Source organism: Arctopsyche grandis, chromosome 13 (genome assembly GCF_051622035.1).
Source record: "Arctopsyche grandis isolate Sample6627 chromosome 13, ASM5162203v2, whole genome shotgun sequence".
Lineage (NCBI taxonomy): Eukaryota > Metazoa > Arthropoda > Insecta > Trichoptera > Hydropsychidae > Arctopsyche > Arctopsyche grandis.
This window is the reverse complement of record NC_135367.1, coordinates 27,437,482-27,459,005: the sequence shown is the minus strand read 5'-3', so window position 1 is coordinate 27,459,005 and position 21,524 is coordinate 27,437,482. Positions and strand designations below refer to the sequence as shown.

At 42.4% G+C, this 21,524-nt stretch overlaps 3 protein-coding genes across 5 annotated transcripts in view; 1 reads left to right on the top strand and 2 right to left on the bottom strand.

Moving 5' to 3' along the window:
- LOC143921412 (uncharacterized) overlaps positions 1 to 21,524 on the bottom strand; it is a 193,256-nt gene that overhangs the window by 114,612 nt on the left and 57,120 nt on the right. The gene's annotated exons all lie outside the window — the stretch shown is intronic.
- LOC143921423 (diphthine methyl ester synthase-like) lies at positions 3,480 to 5,987 on the top strand. 2 transcript variants are annotated; one of them, XM_077444731.1, is made up of 5 exons: positions 3,480 to 3,736; positions 3,816 to 3,998; positions 4,057 to 4,228; positions 5,448 to 5,582; positions 5,662 to 5,987. In XM_077444731.1, exons 1-5 carry the CDS (start codon positions 3,602 to 3,604, stop codon positions 5,850 to 5,852), a joined length of 816 nt encoding a protein of 271 aa, XP_077300857.1. In that variant the 5' UTR covers positions 3,480 to 3,601; the 3' UTR covers positions 5,853 to 5,987. The 2 variants fall into 2 exon arrangements, with proteins under 2 accessions (XP_077300857.1, XP_077300856.1); XM_077444730.1 differs by having other exon boundaries at positions 5,656 to 5,987.
- On the bottom strand, positions 7,443 to 20,007 carry PDZ-GEF (PDZ domain-containing guanine nucleotide exchange factor). 2 transcript variants are annotated; one of them, XM_077444703.1, is made up of 2 exons: positions 19,511 to 20,007; positions 7,443 to 11,904 (listed from the first exon to the last, which is right to left on the bottom strand). In XM_077444703.1, exons 1-2 carry the CDS (start codon positions 19,672 to 19,674, stop codon positions 8,481 to 8,483), a joined length of 3,588 nt encoding a protein of 1,195 aa, XP_077300829.1. In that variant the 5' UTR covers positions 19,675 to 20,007; the 3' UTR covers positions 7,443 to 8,480. The 2 variants fall into 2 exon arrangements, with proteins under 2 accessions (XP_077300829.1, XP_077300830.1); XM_077444704.1 differs by lacking the exon at positions 19,511 to 20,007 and adding an exon at positions 13,219 to 13,665 and having other exon boundaries at positions 7,443 to 12,113.

Here is a 21,524-nt window from a genome sequence, read left to right as displayed (position 1 = left end):
CGGGGACTACAGAGCGTTGAATGCCCGCACTATACCAGATAGGTATCCAGTACCGCATATAGAAGATTTCGCCAGTACCTTATATGGCAAGAAGTTATTTTCTACAATTGATCTCGTGCGCGCATACCACCAAATCCCTGTACACAATGAAGACATAAAAAAAACAGCAATTTCTACCCCGTTTGGGTTATTTGAATTCCCGTTTATGTCCTTCGGACTCAGAAACGCGGCACAGACCTTCCAGCGGTTTATGGACAAAGTCCTAAGGGGATTGGATTTCTGCTACGTATATATTGACGACGTGCTGGTAGCGTCAGAAAACGAAGAAGAACATATTAACCACTTACGAAAACTTTTTTCACGGTTTCAAGAATATGGCGTTTTAGTCAACACAGCAAAGTGCGTTTTCGGAGCAAAAACTGTAAGATTTCTAGGATACGAGGTGTCAGAAAATGGAACCAAACCCCAAGCAGACAAAGTAGCTGCGGTGAAAAGATTTCCCCGACCAGCTACAATCGAACAATTAAGGCAGTTTTTGGGGATGATAAACTTCTATCGGCGTTTTGTTCCGGGTGCTGCAAAATTGCAGGCGCCCCTCAACGAGTTGCTAAAAGGATCTAAAAAGAAAGACAAGGCAAAGATTGCATGGACCAACGCGTTGGAAGAAGCATTCGGAAAGTGCAAGGATAGCTTATCAGACGCAGCCCTCCTCAGCCACCCAAAACCAGGGGCAGACTTGGCATTGGTGACGGACGCATCAGATGTAGCACTCGGAGCAGTCCTACAGCAGAAGATGCCCGAAGGGTGGGAGCCGTTGGCATTCTTCACAAGGAAATTGTCAGGAACAGAAAGGAGATACAGCACTTACGACCGGGAGTTGTTGGCAATATACAGTGCAGTCCGGCATTTCCGCCATATGGTAGAAGGAAAATTTTTTACTATTTTCACTGACCACAAGCCTATTATATACATGTTCCAACAGAAGCCAGAGAAATGTTCGCCAAGACAGTTTAGGCACATAGACTTTGTAGGCCAGTTCACAACAGATGTTCGACATGTATCGGGAGAAGAAAACGTGGTAGCGGATGCACTGTCAAGAATAGAAGCAATTTCCGGGATGGACTTTCAAGCAATAGCACGAGCGCAGGAGGATGACACAGAACTGTCACAACTGCTACGAGATCCCGACAAGCAGTTTGCCAAGATACCTATTCCAGGCGAAGAGACGACCATCTATTGTGATGTATCTTCAGAAACGCAACGGCCGTACTTGCCAGCGAAATTTAGGAAACAGGCGTTCGAACTAATCCATCAATTGGCGCACCCAGGGGTAAAAGCATCAGCTAAATTAGTGACCCAACGATATTTCTGGACGGGTATGAAGAAGGAATGCAGAAGATGGGCCCAAGAGTGCATATTTTGCCAGAAATCGAAAATAACAAGGCACGTCATTGCACCTGTGGGAGAGTTCCAGCCACCGGAAAATCGATTTGACCACATTCACTTAGACATAGTTGGTCCCTTACCACAGTCCGCCGGTTACAAGTATTTATTGACATGCGTTGACAGGTTTACTCGCTGGCCAGAAGCTATCCCTATGGAAGATATCACGGCAGAAACGGTTGCAAAAAAATTCGTCAGTGGTTGGATTGCAAGATTCGGATGCCCCCTACGAATAACTACCGATCAAGGACGACAATTCGAGAGCACTCTATTCAAGGAACTGAATAGGTTGACGGGATCGACACACATAAGGACAACCGCATACCACCCTGCAGCAAATGGGATGGTAGAGAGGTTCCACAGGCAGCTTAAAGCCGCGATCATGTGCCACCAAGACGAAGGGTGGACGGAAGCCCTACCGACAGTGTTACTGGGAATCCGATCGGCATGGAAGGAAGACCTTAATGCCACGTCAGCAGAACTGGTATATGGTCAACCGCTACGGCTACCGGGAGAGTTTCTGGCTCCACAACGAAACGGAGGACCCAACACAGCGGAACTAGCAGAGAGATTGCGGTCCCAAATGGCGAGGTTGAGACCCAGTCCACCGCGGCGCCATGGAACAAGATCAACCTTTATCTTCAAAGACCTGCACACCAGTGATCAGGTGTTCCTGAGACACGATGCTGCCAAGGGTCCGTTACAGCCTCCATACGATGGTCCATACAGGGTGTTGAAGAGGGGACCGAAGTTCTTCACACTGAGAATTAAGGATTCCAATGTCACCGTAACGGTAGACCGCATAAAGCCGGCATACATGGAAAGCAGCGGAGAGCCCCCAGAGAGAGCAGAGAGAACCCCCCAAGAAAATGCAATTCGCAAATGGCAACCCCATAGAAGAGGGTGGCAACACCGGTCGCCATGGTTACGGCAGTCGAGCTGTCATTCGACCATTCGGCCCTAACTCGTGGGGGAGGAACTACCCTGTTCCCCCGAGACCCACATATTGTTGTCAAGCGACGATTGTCCACAGACATTTCTAAATAATTTTAGCATCAGTCGTATTTGATGCTTGGTGCTCGACGTACAAAGTCCGATAAAACGATAAAAACGGTTCGGTGATTACTAGTCAAATGTGAACCGGTAACAGGATAACCGGTCGCTTTAGATTGGTCACACGTCGTCACTCATCACGCTGAAACTGGTCACACTAAAAAATTGATCACGAGAAAACTGGTCACACCCAAAAATTTAAAATTGGTGGTTATAGGGCGGGTTAAAGGTTTCGATCGTTTCCCGGACTATGGAAACTCAGTTGAGTTTGGAAGAAAATGTTTATTGCTCGATTATAGGTCGGTTCATACTTAACAGCACTGCACGACTTCGGCACTGCACGACTCCGTTTCAAATATGTCATTTTATTACATTTCTATTCATATCTACCTACACGTCGTGGTCCGGTCTCCGTGACGAATGTTAAATTACAGAAAACGCAAATATCAGAAGGCAAAGATCGAAAATCGAAAGATCTTAAGTCGAAAGATCAAAAAAGGGTGCATGGTAAACGGTACATAAATTGTGTATTTTTCAACCGTTATTAATTATTTTTCGCGAACATTTAAACAATCCCCCACGTGCCAACGGAGGTGCGCGAGAATAGCTGCTATAAGTTATTAGTGAACGGGAGCTTTCGGAAACATTATAAGATTTTTATATTGGTTCGGTGATTACTAGTCAAGTGTGAACCGGTCACAGGACAATCGGTCGCTCTAGATCGGTCACACGTGATCACCCATCACACTAAAACTGGTCACACCCGAAAATTGGTCACGAAAAAACTGGTCAAACCCAAAAATTAAAAATTGGTCGAATTTTTGGGTGTGACCAGTTTTTTCGTGACCAATTTTCGGGTGTGACCAGTTTTCTCGTGACTAGTTTTAGTGTGACGAGTGATCACGTGTGACCGATCTAGAGCGACCGGTTGTCCTGTGACTGGTTCACATATGACTAGTAGTCCGTTTACCTTTATATTATAGCTTAAAAATTCTACTAAACAATGACAGTTGTATAGCATAAAAAAATAATGACACAGTTGGTAGCATGCAATCGCACAACTGTCAAACTTGACGTGTGTCTGAAGTGATTTGAAACAGACGTGATGTTATTCCTGGTAGGTCTAGGGTTGGGAGACGCGCGCGACATCACAGTGCGAGGCCTGGAAGCCGTTAAGGGTTGCCACAAAGTATACTTGGAAGCCTACACTTCCCAACTCACCGTCGGACACAAAGCCCTAGTAAACAAACGTCACACACCGCACCGCTCCACGTACATAACCTCACTTCACACCAAATAAACAATAACAACCATTCCAGGAGGAGTTCTACGGAAGGGAGATCATCGTCGCCGACCGAGAACTTTGCGAAAGTGGCACTGACGAATTACTCAACGGTAGCAAAGATCAAGATGTTGCACTACTAGTAGTCGGAGACCCGCTCGGAGCCACTACCCATACCGATATACTATTAAGAGCCAAGCAAAAGAACATCCCATACAAGGTAAATTCTAATTGACAATTTCAACTCTCATTTAAATACTTAACCAATCTCATTGCAGGTGATTCAAAATGCTTCTATTATAAACGCCGTAGGATGCTGTGGATTGCAGTTATACTCTTTTGGAGAAACTATATCAATTCCGTTCTGGACCGATAATTGGAAGCCCGATAGTTTCTTTGATAAAATTCTAGGCAACTATACAAGAGGCTTACATACACTATGCCTTTTAGGTATTCAAATTATAGACTTTAGTCTAATCGGTAAAGGTTCAGCGCCGGGTCAATGTGTGTATTTGATGTTTGAGCTTCCGTTTCGCTCGCATCCATATTCTCAACATTTTGCGTATGCAATTCACTATCATTTGGATCCACAAAGTTCTCTCGGTGAACCACAAACGAGTGAAAAACGAACAAAAACTGGCGCGGCGGCCATTTTGAATCTTACATCAAATACACACTGAAAAGATACTGAACCTTCGCTGTATAATCAATAGTATAATAAGGGGACCGAAAAGTAATCAAAACCTTTCGACGAGCTCTTTCACAGTCAGTTTGTGTCAAGACACGGTCCAGTAAACCCAGTTATTGTTGAAAATTAACTGTTTCTATTGCTATTCCAAATTTCAGATATCAAAGTTAGAAAACATAAGCCAAGTTCAGATCTGAAAATCCCCTCTGGAGAAAGTCTGAAATGGCAGTCAGTAATAAAATATTTAGGAGTAACGTTTGATAAAAGAATGAGATGGGCACCTCACATTGAGGCAGCGAAATGCAAGGCGATGCGGGGTATATCCTCAATATATCCAATATTTAATCGCCATAGTTCTTTATCAACGCTAAATAAAATAAAATTATATCGCGCGCTCATATTACCATTATTAACCTATGCTTCACCTGTATGGAATAACGCCTCGAATACTAACCTTTCCAAGCTCCAAGTAATACAAAATAAATCCCTTAAAATAATTTATAATACACCCATATATACTAACCTGAAAAAACTGCATGCTATATATAATATTCCGTTTTGTTACAGACATTACTAACAAACTAACCAGTAGATTCTATGAAAGAATCACTAATAACCATACTAACACACTTGTGAAGAGTCTCGGTGATTACAACAAAATGTCTATACCCTTCAGGTATAAACACAGATTACCTAAACACAATCTGCTTTAGGTCATCGACTTTAGATAGTCTTTAATTAATATTATGTATTAGATGTATTATGAACATTTATAAGGATTGTAAATAGGTTTTTGAGCTCTTTTTCCTATTATGCTTTAGATTAACATTAGAATAATATAATACTGTGATTACTAACCAAATTAAATTAAAATTGTAAAATAGAAAATGATCAGTAGATCAGTAGCTATTAAAATAGATATAAGATGTATTGTGAACATAATTTCGTAATAATAAAAAGCATTTAAAAATCAAAATCAAGATATCAAAGTTAAAGAACCCACTGAGGAGAGCTTGACGAAGAAAGTCAAAGTATATATGGAGCCGAGATTTATGTCGACGAGTCAAGCATGCCAGCAATTAATAGAAATTATACAAAATAGGACTGAAAATACAGGTGATAATAAATAAAAAATGCCCCATTAGTATATATTGTGTAAATTTATAATTTTATTGTTTCAAAATTATAGTTTCAGATCTGACGGTGGACTCGTTGGTCGTCGGCTTGGCCAGAGTCGGCGCGGAGACGCAGAAAATAGCCGCCTGCACGATGAGGCAAATGTGCGAGACGGATTTGGGCCCGCCGTTGCACAGCCTAGTGATACCGGCCAGAGTTTTGCATCCGCTCGAGGAGGAATTCCTCGAGCAATTCAAACTTGATGTATGATAAAATGTGGATACGATTGAAAAGTACGACGACGGAGGATTGCAGATAGAAATTTTATTTCAATAAATATTTTTATAATGGATTCTAAACATTCATTTTGTATAGACAATATAAAAATCATTATTACAGTCTGAGAATGTGTGATGCGATTGTATTCATATATATATATATATATATATATATATATATATATATATATATATATATATATATATATATATATATATATATATGGATAAATATGTGCATTGGAATAAAACTTACGTCTAAAAACTTTGTCATTTTCAATAGAGATTCTTATTAATTTAAATAATTATCATAATAATATACAATGTCTCAAAATATAACTAATTGTAAGAGAGTTTACATTTGAACTGAAACATAATACCGTTTTCTTGCCTCTTCTTCGACCGCTCGTCATAATGCGATCTTGAAAACTCTTCAAATTTTATATTCTATGAGTCAGATATTTATACATTTATAAATTATTAAATTCTTATTTACATCATCATATTAGATAATAATTTAATTATTATATATATATATATCATTATTTATATAAAAAAAAAAAACAATAATCCGGTTTTTTAAACATAATAGACAAAAAGATTGTACCGTTTTTTTGTATATAAATGTAGTATGCATTGTTTAAAATGTGCAAACATAAGTTATAACCGTGCCATTACGAGTTAAAAGCTACAAACTATACACACCAGCCGTCGACTGGAAAGTTCACAGGGTAACAACAGAATACATTTAAAGATAATTTTCACATTACTAAGTTTCTAAAAAATCTTTGGAATTCTTCGCACGTTTCTTATGGGGTAACTTAACGTATGGCCGTTAGGACACTGAAAATGCGCGAGTTTCGAAAATTTTATAAAATCTTTGACGCTACCTTAAAACAAACGAGAAGAACATTTTTTCAATACAAGTAGTGATTTTTTTCGCACATAAAATCTGAGATAATGTAATGGAATGTTTATACATATAAAAAATTTAATTTTATATACAAATATATCTGGTACCGATTCCGATAAGCCTCATTTCATGGTGCGCAAGCACGATTATCTATAATACAAAACTATTGAGTCATCATCACATAAATATAGACAGGTGCGATTTAACTGTACATTGAGAAAAATACTTTGTATCTTAAAATAAATGTTTTGTGCATTAAAATTTGGCATTATTTTCGGTGCATTATACAATCTCGTATTGTGCATCGAATAAAATATTTTGGCACTATAAAGTGACAATTAAATAATAGATTTTAGCATTAGAAGATACAAAAAGTTGCAACGTTGCAGTCTTCCGCTATTGACAATAATTGTCAACTGTCAAAAGTGTCAACTTTTGTGTGAATGATGATGTCAGGTCATCGAGTCGTAGGTTTCGCAAGCCGAAGAGTAATTAAAAAAAGAAGGAATCCAGTAGAGAGAAGCGTTGGTCGTTGTCAGTTCGTATTTTGGTAATCGCGATGTTGTCATTTTAATGCACATTTTATCCGCTTTTTAAGTAGCAAATATTTTTTTCAATGTTCAAAGCAAAGTTTTTAATGCAATCTGAACAGAAACTTTTTTTAATGTATTAAAATGTTTTTAAATGCACATTTTTATTTTATAAAATGGATGTTCGAATTGTTACCAATATAAACCATTGGGTTTCCAGAAGCACTTTTTTCAGTATTAAAAATTATTGATAAATGATGCGTCAGCCCTTTCAGCCTAAAATAAGGTTATATCGGAACGGTACCTGATGTGACACTGGACGGCAAATTTTCGCACTTACAACTACATAAAACCATACATCTTGGACCCGCTGATCACGAAATGATTGAAATTTTCTATTTGGTCCGGTTTTCGAGATAGAAATATACTATATTAAAAATTGGCCATTATCCTATATATATTATTAAACGAGCTAATCTTGTAAATTGTATATATTTGTCAACTCTCGAAAACTACACACGAAACTTTTCATTTCCCCTATTTCTGGCGTAAAATTTCCAATGAACCCGGTCTCAAACTATAGCCCCGCTTGAGACCAGAGACTTGCATCCTGCTCGCACGCACGCAAGCAGGGTTATGAGCGAGCAGGACGAAAGCCACAGACCATGAAATTCGGTTCAAGGATTACGTACAACTCTTTACCGAGCAAAGCTCAGTTTTCCTGATATTTTAATATTAAATACAACTAGGTATAAATAAGTATATGTATAATATATAAAAGTCCAGATCATCCGAGTCGAAAAATATATCTCTCTACTTCAGATCTGTCCCCCGCCATAGGTAGTCATTATCATACTGGTGATCAGTGGGTCCGATAAAATGTCAATCTTTCTTGGTTTTTAGCCGGGGTGCTCGATCGCCGTCCGGCGCAATTGATAATTTTTTTCCGAGTGATAAAACGCCATATGTTCTCGTACACCCTCGTGATTCTGCATTGTTCAAAATTATTACATAATATTTATATAAAAAAAAAAAAAAACATTTTTTAAGTATACATCAATGCATAACTATACATGACAAATAATATAAATTTACAGTATCATATAGTAATAATCGCGAATTAACAATATCGTTGCACATACACGTGTATATGTATATGTAAATTGTGCACACCCTTTCAAACGGCCGACACTTGCTGCTCCTCGTCGTCGTCCTCGGGCGGTCCGTGGTAATACGTGACGTCGTACGGCCTCGTCACCCCCTCGTGGCTGTGCGCTCGGCTGAAGCGGTCGCTCCGCGCCAGCTGAGCGGCCAGGTTGTACGGCGGAGGCAACCGATGAGACAGCACCGACTGGGGGGGTGGCACCCTTACGTATCCGGGGGCGCACGAACTATGCCCACTGTCACTGGAAGTCACTGAACCAGTTTTTCGCAAGGGTAGATTCACCAGAGACGTGACACTGCTGCTCTCGGCGGACAGGTCGACGGAAGGTAGAGGAGTTGGGGTGTCCGAGTGCGAGCGTTCGTGGACGGCTCTGCCTCCGTGGTGATAGCAGCTCGAGCCGGAGCTGCTGGTGGAACCGACGCGGCGGTGAGCGCACGGCGACGGGCCAGGAGGCGGAGGTGCTCTCGGCTGGTGCGGTCGGGTCTTGGCCGGCTCCGACAGAGCCAGCAGTTTCCGCACGGCTTGAGGAGAGGCGGCTCCGAACTTGTTCCCGCCGAATCCTTTCTTACCTTCGCTGGCCGAACTGGTGCTGCTCGTCGTCGACAGCGACGGTGAAGGGTGTCTCTTGCGCTGGGGCCCCGGAGCCAGTCCGCTGCCTTCGCATTCGGCCGACAGCGCATGCAACCGCTCCTCGTCCGTCTCCACCTGCATCTTGTTCAAGTACGCCTTCACCCGCCTTACCATTTGAGCCTCCTCGAACATTTTCTTCGGATTCGGCGCCGCTGTGGACTTTTTCCGTCGCTTGACGGTGACCTGTCCCGGCTGGCCCAACCCTGGCGGTATCTGTTTAAAGTCGGCCTGGTCTAATAAAGATTTGATGTCGTTCGTAGAATTGCACATGTTGGTCAGCGATCGCACTTCTTTGGCGATCATACGCAACTTTTCGAAATTAACTAGATTTTCCACTTCGGAATCGTTGCCGTCGTGTATGAATGTGAGGTCTTTCTTGACAACGGGATAGAACGGAATGACGGGACACCGGCCCTGCTCCAGCTGAACCAACTGCCGATACTTTGACATGTTCCGCGAGGGATCCATCAGTTCCTGCAAGTCGGAGAACAGCTTTTGATATTTAGTCGGGAGTTTTTCCCATGTTAGTCGCAGCCTCGACACTGCACCGTGTCCGAGTCCGGAAATGATAGCAAACATCGAGTTGAAATTTTTACATTCCTTACACTGCCGTGCGACTTTTATGAACTGTTTGATTATTTTCGACCGTCGGACAATGTTTTGCTCTTTGACGACTTCCGTCACGACCCAAAACATTTCCTTGTTGACGAGCTCGGCGAATTGTAACAACATCGGCATACCGTATCGACTCTTCAATTTAAACAAATCGTCGATGTACTCGGTGCTTTCGATCTGCCGGAAAATGCTAAAGTCTTGCAGCGTGAGTTGAACTGCAACTTCGACGGCGTTGAGTTGTAGAAAATGAACAATGCTCTCTCGCAGCAGTTCCGGCGCCATCTCATCGGGTACCAACGTCTCCGTAACGCCGTTAGTTTTTAAATAATATCGCGAACTGAGTCCGATACGTTCGGCTAGATTCTGCAATTGGTCAGGCAGCGTGTGTTGTTTGATTATGCCGCCTTCCGATACTGAAACTTCGCAAAGCGAAAAATGCGAACTGGGATCTGTAATGCCGAATTCCTGCAGCGTCAACATGACGACTTCGTGCGCAGTCGTCTCTTTGTGTACGAGTAAATGTTTACACGTCTGATCGGCTTTGTATACTTTCAGAACGTGCTCGGGATAATCGGACGATTGTAGCTCGTCGTAACAGATGGATATGAGGTCGGGGTTGCTGTGCGAATTGTAAAAAGAGTTGCTGTTTTTGCTTAACGAGTCCGTGCTCGATATACAACTGTCGTCGGTGTGAATACCGTCAGATATAATATTTTTTGGTAAAATGTTCATTTTCATTAAAGCTTTCTGTAAGCGTCTTTTGGGGCCGAGAGTCATAAAGCCTTTTTGAGAATCTTTCTTTATAGGTGGTGGTTTTTTATTAGGCGACTGAAACGTATTCGAGTAGTTGACGGAATCGTCGGCTAAAAGTTCGACAGTGGAGAAGCGAGTTCGCGGATCGGGCCAGCGAACCATGTCCGACACTTTATAACCGCGCTGTCGTGGGGAATTTTCAGGTAAAAGGAGCATTTGTTTAAACGTTAAAAGGTTACTCTTCACCGTCAGGCAAAGATGAGTCGACCCCGTTATTATTTCTATAGCCTTCGCATGACTGACGTGTCTAAACGCTTGGCCGTTGACGTCCAAAATCTGATCGCCCCTTTTCAATCCGACTTCTTCCGCCTTCGTTTGCTTATCTACCTTAAGAATAAAAATACCGAAGCCTCTCTCGTACCCGCCGAAAATTGCAAAGTTCAACGGTTCGTCCCTAGAAGACCTAGACAGAGTGACACTTCTCGTCCGCGCCTTGGCAGTGCACGTGATGTTCAACAACCTCAACTGCATCTCCATTTTCTCCCGTTCGAGACACGATTCAAAGTTCTCCAAGAAGTCCATCATAGACGGATCCATTTCGAAGTCTGTAAAGTGATTGTTGACCCAAGCGATGACGACACTCGTTACATTATCCCGCCAGGCGGGTTCATCGAACCAGCACAACAATTGGTTAGCGACGATTAAAGGATTATAAATAAAAGTCCGATGAGTTAAAAGAAAATCATCAACGTAAGTCGGATCACAAGGATTCGTCTCGATCAATTGGAGCATGAGATGATCGGGCGTCCCCCGTATGACGACGTGTCCTTGATTGGCTTCGTTCCGCAGCTCCGTGATCATGACGAGATGGCCGCCTTCTTCGTGCCGCCTCGTATTCTCCACGCCCTGCTGCAAGATACGGTAGTAGTCTATCTGCGTGATGCAGACGAATTGGCAATCGTCGCATCTGGTCGTCATGATGCCTCGATGGTGCAGCTTCTCCAACGTCGCCTCCGACATGCCGAAGCTGTCTCCGACGCGTAAATTTTCAATCTCTCCGCTTGGGTGTTTGATTTCGACGTGTCCATTGATGAGAACGGACCAAGAGTCGTGTTCCTCGCCGTCGTTCATCACTATAGTGCCAGCTTTCTCGACGACGGCGAACACCATGACGGAGCAGAGAGCTCGTCGAACGGTTAGAGTCATGTTCGTGAACGCCTTCAGAGGCTGGGTGAATTCTAACAAGGTTTCCAGGTCGTCTTCGTTCCTCTCGGAAGGATCTTTTTCGAGGCAGTCTCGAACGGCGTCCCTCACCGTGAGACTGTCCGTCTCCTCGAAGTCCTCCTCTTCGTCCGAGTCGACGATGGACTCCAGCAGACCGGATAGGTCGACTTCGCCGTCCATGTCGAGGGAGCTGTGCACGGACGTCATTGTGTCGCTGCCGCTGTACGCCGAACTGGTGTCACTAGAATTGGAGCATTTATGACTGTGCAGGTGAATGTGGTGGTACAGTTCAGGACTATGTCTGCCCCTGAACATTGTGCCAACCCCAACGGCTATCGACTCAGGTATCTCCAAATTTTACGGTATTCATTTATCGATCGTCGTTTCGCAATTTCGTCGAAAGCCAACTACCAACTCTCCAATCTGAAATCAAACCGATACAAAACATTAGTCCAAAATAACGATATCTAGAGATAATACATAATATCACATAAGCCTTTCTTGATATTTTTACTCATTCTTAAATATTTCACGATTCATTCTGAACAAATATTTCAACTATGCAATTATATCTATGTAAAATCGATTAGATTTGATTACAATGTAACAAACAATGATATTCACGTATACATACAATATTTAATAGTAAATAAATTAAAAATACAAAGCATTTCATTGTTAAAAAAGGTCACATTAGGTTCCAGCCATATCTGAATCTTCTGTTGCTGACCTTGAGCGTGGATATTTTCATTTTTAACCCTGATTTGGATCTTCGTTCCTTTCAAGGAAAGGTTATATTTTAGCCTAAATATTTTAGCCTCATTTAAGAAATTTATGATGATGTTGTCTATTTTTGAATATCCTTAGCCTCTGAAATGTCTCTTGTTAAGCCGAAACAAACATTTTGTTCAATTGTTAGTATAAATTGCAGTTTCGAAAAGTCATCGAAAAAATTTTAGAATACATATATCAATTTTGATTTATTTTAAAGGTACATTGACCGTTTAATATCGATAAATATTGAGGTGGCAGTATTTTGCAATAAGTGCATAATCTAGAAAAATGATCGAATTAGCATAATTCTACATATGTACGTTCAAAAGGAAAATAATAAATTTGGTGTCTGATTCCAGTTTAACTTTTTGACATGAAAGTGAATACAGAATAGGTAAAAAAAAAAATGCTTATGCTGACCTAACCTATAAAAAAATTATTTTCGCGGAAATTTCTAAATATCGTCACTGCATCAAAATTTATAGTGGAACATGCGAGTATGGAGTGTTCCTAATTAATATAAAGCTAGAGAAGAGTAAACATTGAGTAAACATCAACATTATGAAAAGCAATGAACAGACATTCCAAGCGTCAATTGTCATTAGCAAAACGGTTACAAAACAAATGAATAAACGTAAATAAAACGAGATGAACACAAAATGCGATATTCTTTTGTTTTGTGACGGATTTTGACAGATGAGCGGGTGAGGGAGGGGGTGGGGGGAGGGGATGTTCGAAGAAGGGTCGTTCAGACCTGGTGTTCCAAGGCTTCGGGAGTCGTCGTCAGAGTCGCATTCTCTGGTCGAGATCGGAGTCGGAGTCGGAGTCGGAGTCAGAAAGTCAGGTGTAGCTTTCACCGTCGACAGTAGATCGATGGTTGAGTGTTGAGTGTTGAGTGTTGAGTGTAGGTGTAGGTGTGGTGCGATGCGAATCGGGTGAGAAGCGAGTGATATGGTTTGGTGTGGTGTGGTGTGGTGTGGTGTGGTGTGGTGTGGTCTGGCACAATAGTCGTTGGCGCGCTGGCGATAAGGGCGAAAACAGCTCGCAGGGAGTGGAGTGGAGTGGAGGGCGGGAGCGGTCGCCTCCCGCAAAGTCCCCGCACACCCCCCACCGCACTCCGCACACTCAACACTCCACAACCACAACCACAACCACACACACCACTCACACCACTCCACCACTCTCTGCACACTACACACTCGTAGCGATTAACGCGCGCAGATCGCGAACGCACTTGCGTTCGCAAACGCCGAGCTGCGCATCCGTGAACGCTCTCGATTATACGAATTTCGAATAGCGTTTCTAAATTCCAGCTCAAAATACTATGTTCTAAATCGACTTTGTATAATAAAATGGATGTTTTTGGTTAAAGCCAGAGAAATATTATAATAATAGAAGTGGCTTTAGGCGTTATATTGTTGTCAAGCGACGATTGTCCACAGACATTTCTAAATAATTTTAGCATCAGTCGTATTTGATGCTTGGTGCTCGACGTACAAAGTCCGATAAAACGATAAAAACGGTTCGGTGATTACTAGTCAAATGTGAACCGGTAACAGGATAACCGGTCGCTTTAGATTGGTCACACGTCGTCACCCGTCACGCTGAAATTGGTCACACTAAAAAATTGATCACGAGAAAACTGGTCACACCCAAAAATTTAAAATTGGTGGTTATAGGGCGGGTTAAAGGTTTCGATCGTTTCCCGGCCTATGGAAACTCAGTTGAGTTTGGAAGAAAATGTTTATTGCTCGATTCATACTTAACAGCACTGCACGTCTGTTCATACTTAACAGCACTGCACGACTCCGTTTCAAATATGTCATTTTATTACATTTCTATTCATATCTACCTACACGTCGTGGTCCGGTCTCCGTGACGAGCCGGAATGTTAAATTACAGAAAACGCAAATATCGGAAGGCAAAGATCGAAAATCGAAAGATCTTAAGTCGAAAGATCAAAAAAGGGTGCATGGTAAACGGTACATACTCACTTAATTTGCGCGAGCAGGATACAACAAGAACAAGAGGAACAGGCTTTTCCTCCCGTATTAATGTGCGCGCCCAGAATACGGGAGGAAAAGCCTGTTCCTCTTGTTCCTGTTGTACCCTGCTCGCGCAAATTAAGTGAGTACGTACGTGAGTATGTACCGTTTACCATGCACCCTTTTTTTTGATCTTTCGATTTTCGATCTTTGCCTTCCGATATTTGTGTTTTCTGTAATTTAACATTCCGGCTCGTCACGTAGACCCGTCGTGGTCACGTCACGTTTACAGCACTTTGGCCGAGTGCAAGGCAAAATCGGCTTACTTATACATTACAAGCCATGACGATACGGCGCAATATTGCTTACGTCGTATTGTCGAGTACTTACAATACGAATGCATACACGTGCATTCGTAGCTACGCGTCAGAATACAAGTCAGGAAAAAATGTTTCGGCGTTTATCGAACGAAAAATTATGTATAATCGCGTTGTTGTTGGAAGAAGAAGCTCAAGAAGGCAATAAAAAAGCACGGAGGCGTTATGATGTGCATCCCATGTTAAAAAATAGAAAAACCGAAGGAGAGTTTTGGACACTGTATAAGGAGCTTGTGGATGATGGACAAATTTTTTTTAAATATTTCCGTATGAACCGATACCGATTTGAAAAAATACTGGATAAAATAAAAACACAAATCACCAAAAAATCTACAAAATTTAAGGAAGCATTGTCAAAAAGTCATTGTCAGCGCCAAAACCATGTCGAAAGATTGAACAGCTGTCAACTGTCACTATCGATAATTGGTCCAAAACAGCAAAGCGGCAGACTCATGGCACGTAATTCGCGTGTATATCTCCACGATGGCCAAAAAGACGGATACGATACGTTGACGGATGTTGCTGTAAGGTATGAATTCGAAATGTCGGGTACTGCTGTACCCGACATTTCCTGTTCATTGCTGTACGAAGTATATATGTAATGTAGTTGTACGAGACGTACCGCGTAATATTGATACAATTTATTTATTCGTAAGGGCCCTTCTATTATTATAACATTTCTCTGGTTAAAGCCTAAACGCGGGACCACTCGGACTGCTCGCTGCTGTCAGTGGCTGTACCTGATCAATATTTAGAATTTTAAACAATCGTACACATTATTAAAATTTAAAAGACATTTACCGATAGAATTATTACGTTTACCAACCACTTTTTTTAGTTGCTCCGCGAGCTTAGGCCTATGATAATTAGGTACGCACAGGGCCGTACAGAGAAAATTCGGGCCCCGGTGTAATTGTAATCGATGGGATTATGGCTTTTTAGAAGGGGGCAGTGTAACGTAGAGTTTAGGTAGGTAGTAAGCAGTAGCGGCTCGTGAGATTTCATAGTGGGGGGCTGCAGAGATTATTCCGGCTGTAGTAGCTCGTTAACCAAACCAGTGATCGAATGAAAACAAAACTAGCTTGAATATGTACTGTACTGGGAGGTCTGCAGCCCGCAGCCCTTGTAGACGACAAAAATAGCATGCATTTGTACTGTATTGGAAGGACTGCAGCCCTGCAGCCCATATGGACAAGCCGCCACTGGTAGTAAGTCAGGTTACCACGACTTTAGCTCGGGAACGGGAAAAACGGGAACAGGAATTACATGCATACATAATAGGAATAACAGGAATCATAAAAAAACATGCATACATATTAAATAATAATAATGTAACTAAACTACATGTTACATAGCAGGATATTCCAAAGTGCCATGGTAGTAAAAATAGAGAAAATAATCAAGAATATAATTTGATTATGATGGAAAATTAAAAAAGAAAGAATATATAGCAAACAATAATAAGTGAAAAAAAGTATGTAAAACAAAATATTTAATATATAGTGTGAAAAAATGCGTACATATTAAATACAAATAATATAACTAAACTAGGTGGTGCGCCATATGTCAAATTACATCACGGCTTAAAATCACCAAATATTGAATTTATCATAAATTTGATAATAAATTTATAAAACGCATTAATTTAATTTTTAAATTTTGAATGAGATTCTGGTAATAAAAAAATATGGGAGCAGTGGAGCACAACAAATCTTTGTTGTGCTCCAGCTCCTCTCCTGCTCCCCGCAAAAACTCGTTGCTCCACTGCTCCGCGTTCCCGCTCCACGCTCCGCTCCAGATCTCTGTTTTTGAATCGGTTTTTAACATTTTGAATATATTTATAGTTTAGGTTTTCTAGGCTTCCGAATTTTCTTCTTTCTTTTTTGTTTTTTTAACAGAGCCCGCGCAGCTTTTGCTTTTTCAGCTTCTATAAGCTGTTCAACAACTTCTGGCCACATTGTTTTTGCAAATTTCGACATTTCTAAAGACAGATTAGTTGAATGAAATTTATAATACAAATTTTAACTTTGAACGAGCATATGTATATAATAGTTTCAAATAAATGTGTAAACCTATGACATCAGTGTGATTTTTTTTCCTAGATGGAAACGCATCGACTATTTCTTGGATCAAAACTTTGTTTTTATTTATAATTCGTTTCTTCTTTACGTATTTAATGAATTCTTGATTTTCGGGAGGACCCGGAAAAGCTTCGTCTAATTTAATTGCAAATTTTCTATAAACATAATGAAGTTTTAATAACAAATAACCAATAATATATTAAAATGAAATATATGCAATTTTAAAATTACGCAAAATCTCTTTTATTTTTATTCTTCGACTTTTTTGATAGATATCTTGCTCTTTTGATCAACAATTCTCGAAAATTGGGACCGATTATCGTATAATCACCAATAACGTTTCCATATATTATTTCAACATCATCTTCTTCTACCATCACATTCCTTGCGACCTACATACATACATACATATTTCCAATAAATTATCAACTACTTTACTACAAATACGTACATCCATCCATTCACAAAACAATTTACATTTACAAATTCAGGCGTAACACAAATATTTTCCATGTTCAATGTTTTCAAAACGTCAGCTTTGTTTTGAAAATTATTTATCACTATCAACGCTCCATCCATACTTACAGGATTGTTTCCAATTTTTATGGTTTCCAACGATTTTAAAATGTTGAAACACGACGATATTATCGACACATCATGATCTCGTAATCTGGAACAATCATTTTTATTTTATTTTATTAATTCAATCAATGTATGTACCCTCGTCATTACATATCGCTACAATGCGACAAGTGTACTAAACAGAAAAAGAAACACCAAATTATATATAAATACATACATAATTCGAAATAACATATGACTTGTATGGTCAAATATTGCAAACGGTTCGGTGATTACTAGTCAAATGTGAACCGGTCACAGGACAACCGGTCGCTCTAGATCGGTCACACGTGATCACCCGTCACACTAAAACTGGTCACACCCTAAAATTGGTCACGAGAAAACTGGTCACACCCTAAAATCGGTCAACCAGTTTTCTCGTGACCGATTTTAGGGTGTGACCAGTTTTAGGGTGTGACCATTTTTTCGTGACCAGTTTTAGTGTGACGGGTGATCATGTGTGACCAATCTAGAGCGACCGGTTGTCCTCTGACTAGTTCACATATGACTAGTAGTCCGTTTACCATTGCAAATATCGTATACAATACGATCAATAAACATTTATACAACAATACGAATGTTTATACGATCATCCACAGAGACATGTATGGAGAGAAACCCGGTGAACCTTGAGATATAATAGAATAACTCAAGATATTACGAGACAAATGGAGGGGGGGGAAGTCAATTTTGCATTTACCGTTTCAATGAAAATCAGAAGAATTGGTAAACTCTGATAGGAAACGATCAACCTGGTCACAAACGAAGGTCTGGCCAGCAGTATGACCATAGCAAGATATGCCAACCACTAGTCCATACTGCTGGTTAAATATAATATCGCTATTATGTGTCTGTGTAAGATAACGCTCGCCGTACTATGTATAATAGTAGTGTTACGTACACTCGGATTAGGCCGAGTAAGCGCAATCGGATTAGGCCGAGTAGCATCCCAGAGACTGTGTGACCGTTATAATTGGTTTCGAAGATTATCTCCCCCCGAATGCACTTAGTGGGGGTAGCGGTCTCATTCCGGTAGAGTTCTCAGAATCCACAGCGGTAGCGTGGGACATCTGGTACGTGACCATAACAAATGGCAAGCAAACCAGACGTGAAGATGCCTTGAGCGACCGACCCGTTATAAAGGCGGTACTTAGGCGATATCAAGACATTCTGGACGGAGCACTGCCAGTGCGTGTATCTCCTTAATCACCAATAAATGTTGTGACACGACTGTAGGAATCTCGTCGTCGTCATCGTCATCGAAACCTTCGAGAATATTCCGCAACAACAAACTACATTCCCGAAACCCAGAAGACATGCACCTGACCCGCTGCCGAGACAACTAACTCCAGCACAACCAGCAAAACAGTCACGCGAATGACTCCACGCAGAACACAGCAGCCTGCACAACAGCACCATCCAAGCCATTGCAAACCTTCACTACCAACGCAGCTCGCCCAAAATAAGCAACCTGGTAGAGAACAAGACTTGGACCGGCATGCAACACAAGACCCGCTGTTGAGACAACTTTCTCCAGCACAACCGGACAAACAACGACGCCATCGAGTCAACAGACTCCAACACATCAAGATTCCCACAAAATCACACACATCGCTAACACTCACCGGAGAGCCATGTAGGAATCTCGTCGTCGTCATCGTCATCGAAACCTTCGAGAATATTCCGCAACAACAAACTACATTCCCGAAACCCAGAAGACATGCACCTGCAGTCATTATATTAAACTCAGGCGGAACGCCCCTACCAGTCGAGTGGAACCAAAACCGGTCGAAACACGCCGCCACCATTAAAATACATCGAGCGGAAAGGCGCCAAGCATTCCAGAAAATTCGACGCCTCGACGAAAACAAAATTCCTCTCGTACGCGTCAATAACCACTTCCACCAAGCATTCCAAAAACACTATAAAAGGAGGTACAACCCAAACAACGCCAGTCGACCCACAACAGCAAGCGTCGACACACAGCACCAGACCAGTCGACCCAGAGCAGCAAGCGTCGACACACAGCAGCAGACCAGTCAACATACAGCTCCTGACCAGCCACCACTACACTACGCGGACTTGGAAGATCAACCAGCCGGACGAGCCAGCAACACACTGCCGTATCCAGAGACCTTCCGTACATAGCTGAATGCTGAGCCAGCGACACTCTACCATATCCAGAGACCGCTGAACGACATACTTTTGCCCACAAATACCATACCTTTGTACAACCATAGGCAAACAATAAAACTTTATAAAACTAGCACAACAGTGTTTCGTTAGGCCGGGATACGGTCAACACACATGTAACCCGCCTACATTGGTACTAATCCGACGTGATCTACGCAACCTTCTGATCATCCAACAGCGCTGTCAACACATCGCTACCCCGCCTACATTGGTGACCCCATCTTTGAACCACACAACAGTGTTTCGTTAGGCCGGGATACGGTCAACACATCGTACCCCGCCTACATTGGTGACCCCATCTTTGAACTACGCAGCCTTCATAGCAGTCAACAGCGCAGTCAACACGGCAGCCCACAGTGCAGCCTCCACAACAACCAACAGCCGCCACGACAGCAGTCAACAGCGCAGCCTACATAGCAGCCCACATCGCAGCCTACATAGCAGCCCACATCGCAGCCTACATAGCAGCCCACATCGCAGCCTACATAGCAGCCCACAGCGCAGCCTACAAAGCAACAGTAACATGGTGTGAAAGTACATATGGACCAGCTACCAACACAACCCGCTGTTGAGTCAACACACTCCAGCACAACCGGCGAAACAAATCGCCACTGAGCCAACTAGCTCCAACACAACACAGCCGCTGTCGAGACAACTAACTCCAGCACAATCAGCACAACGCCTGCACAACAACATCGTCCAGACCACCAACCTTCACTATCAACGTAGCCTAGACAGAATAAGCAACATGGTAGAAAAGAACAACTCGGACTGGTACGCAAAACGAGACCCGCTGTCGAGACAACCGACTCCAGCACAACCAACGAAGACCAGCACTCAACGCACTTCGCTAACCAACAGTCTCCACACAAATTCCGCTGTCGAGACAACTAACTCCAGCACAACCAACGAAGACCAGCACTCAACGCACTTCGTCAACCAACGATCTTCACGCAAGATCCGCTGTCGAGACAACTAACTCCAGCACAACCAACGAAGACCAGCACTCAACGCACTTCGTCAACCAACATTCTTCACGCAAGATCCGCTGTCGAGACAACCAACTCCAGCACAACCAACGAAGACCAGCACTCAACGCACTTCGTCAACCAACGTTCTTCACGCAAGATCCGCTGTCGAGACAACTAACTCCAGCACAACCAACGAAGACCAGCACTCAACGCACTTCGTCAACCAACGTTCTTCACGCAAGATCCGCTGTCGAGACAACTAACTCCAGCACAACCAACGAAGACCAGCACTCAACGCACTTCGTCAAACAACGTTCTTCACGCAAGACCCGCTGCCGAGACAACTAACTCCAGCACAACCAACGAAGACCAGCACTCAACGCACTTCGTCAACCAACGTTCTTCACGCAAGACCCGCTGCCGAGACAACTAACTCCAGCACAACCAGCAAAACAGTCACGCGAATGACTCCACGCAGAACACAGCAGCCTGCACAACAGCACCATCCAAGCCATTGCAAACCTTCACTACCAACGCAGCTCGCCCAAAATAAGCAACCTGGTAGAGAACAAGACTTGGACCGGCATGCAACACAAGACCCGCTGTTGAGACAACTTTCTCCAGCACAACCGGACAAACAACGACGCCATCGAGTCAACAGACTCCAACACATCAAGATTCCCACAAAATCACACACATCGCTAACACTCACCGGAGAGCCATGTAGGAATCTCGTCGTCGTCATCGTCATCGAAACCTTCGAGAATATTCCGCAACAACAAACTACATTCCCGAAACCCAGAAGACATGCACCTGCAGTCATTATATTAAA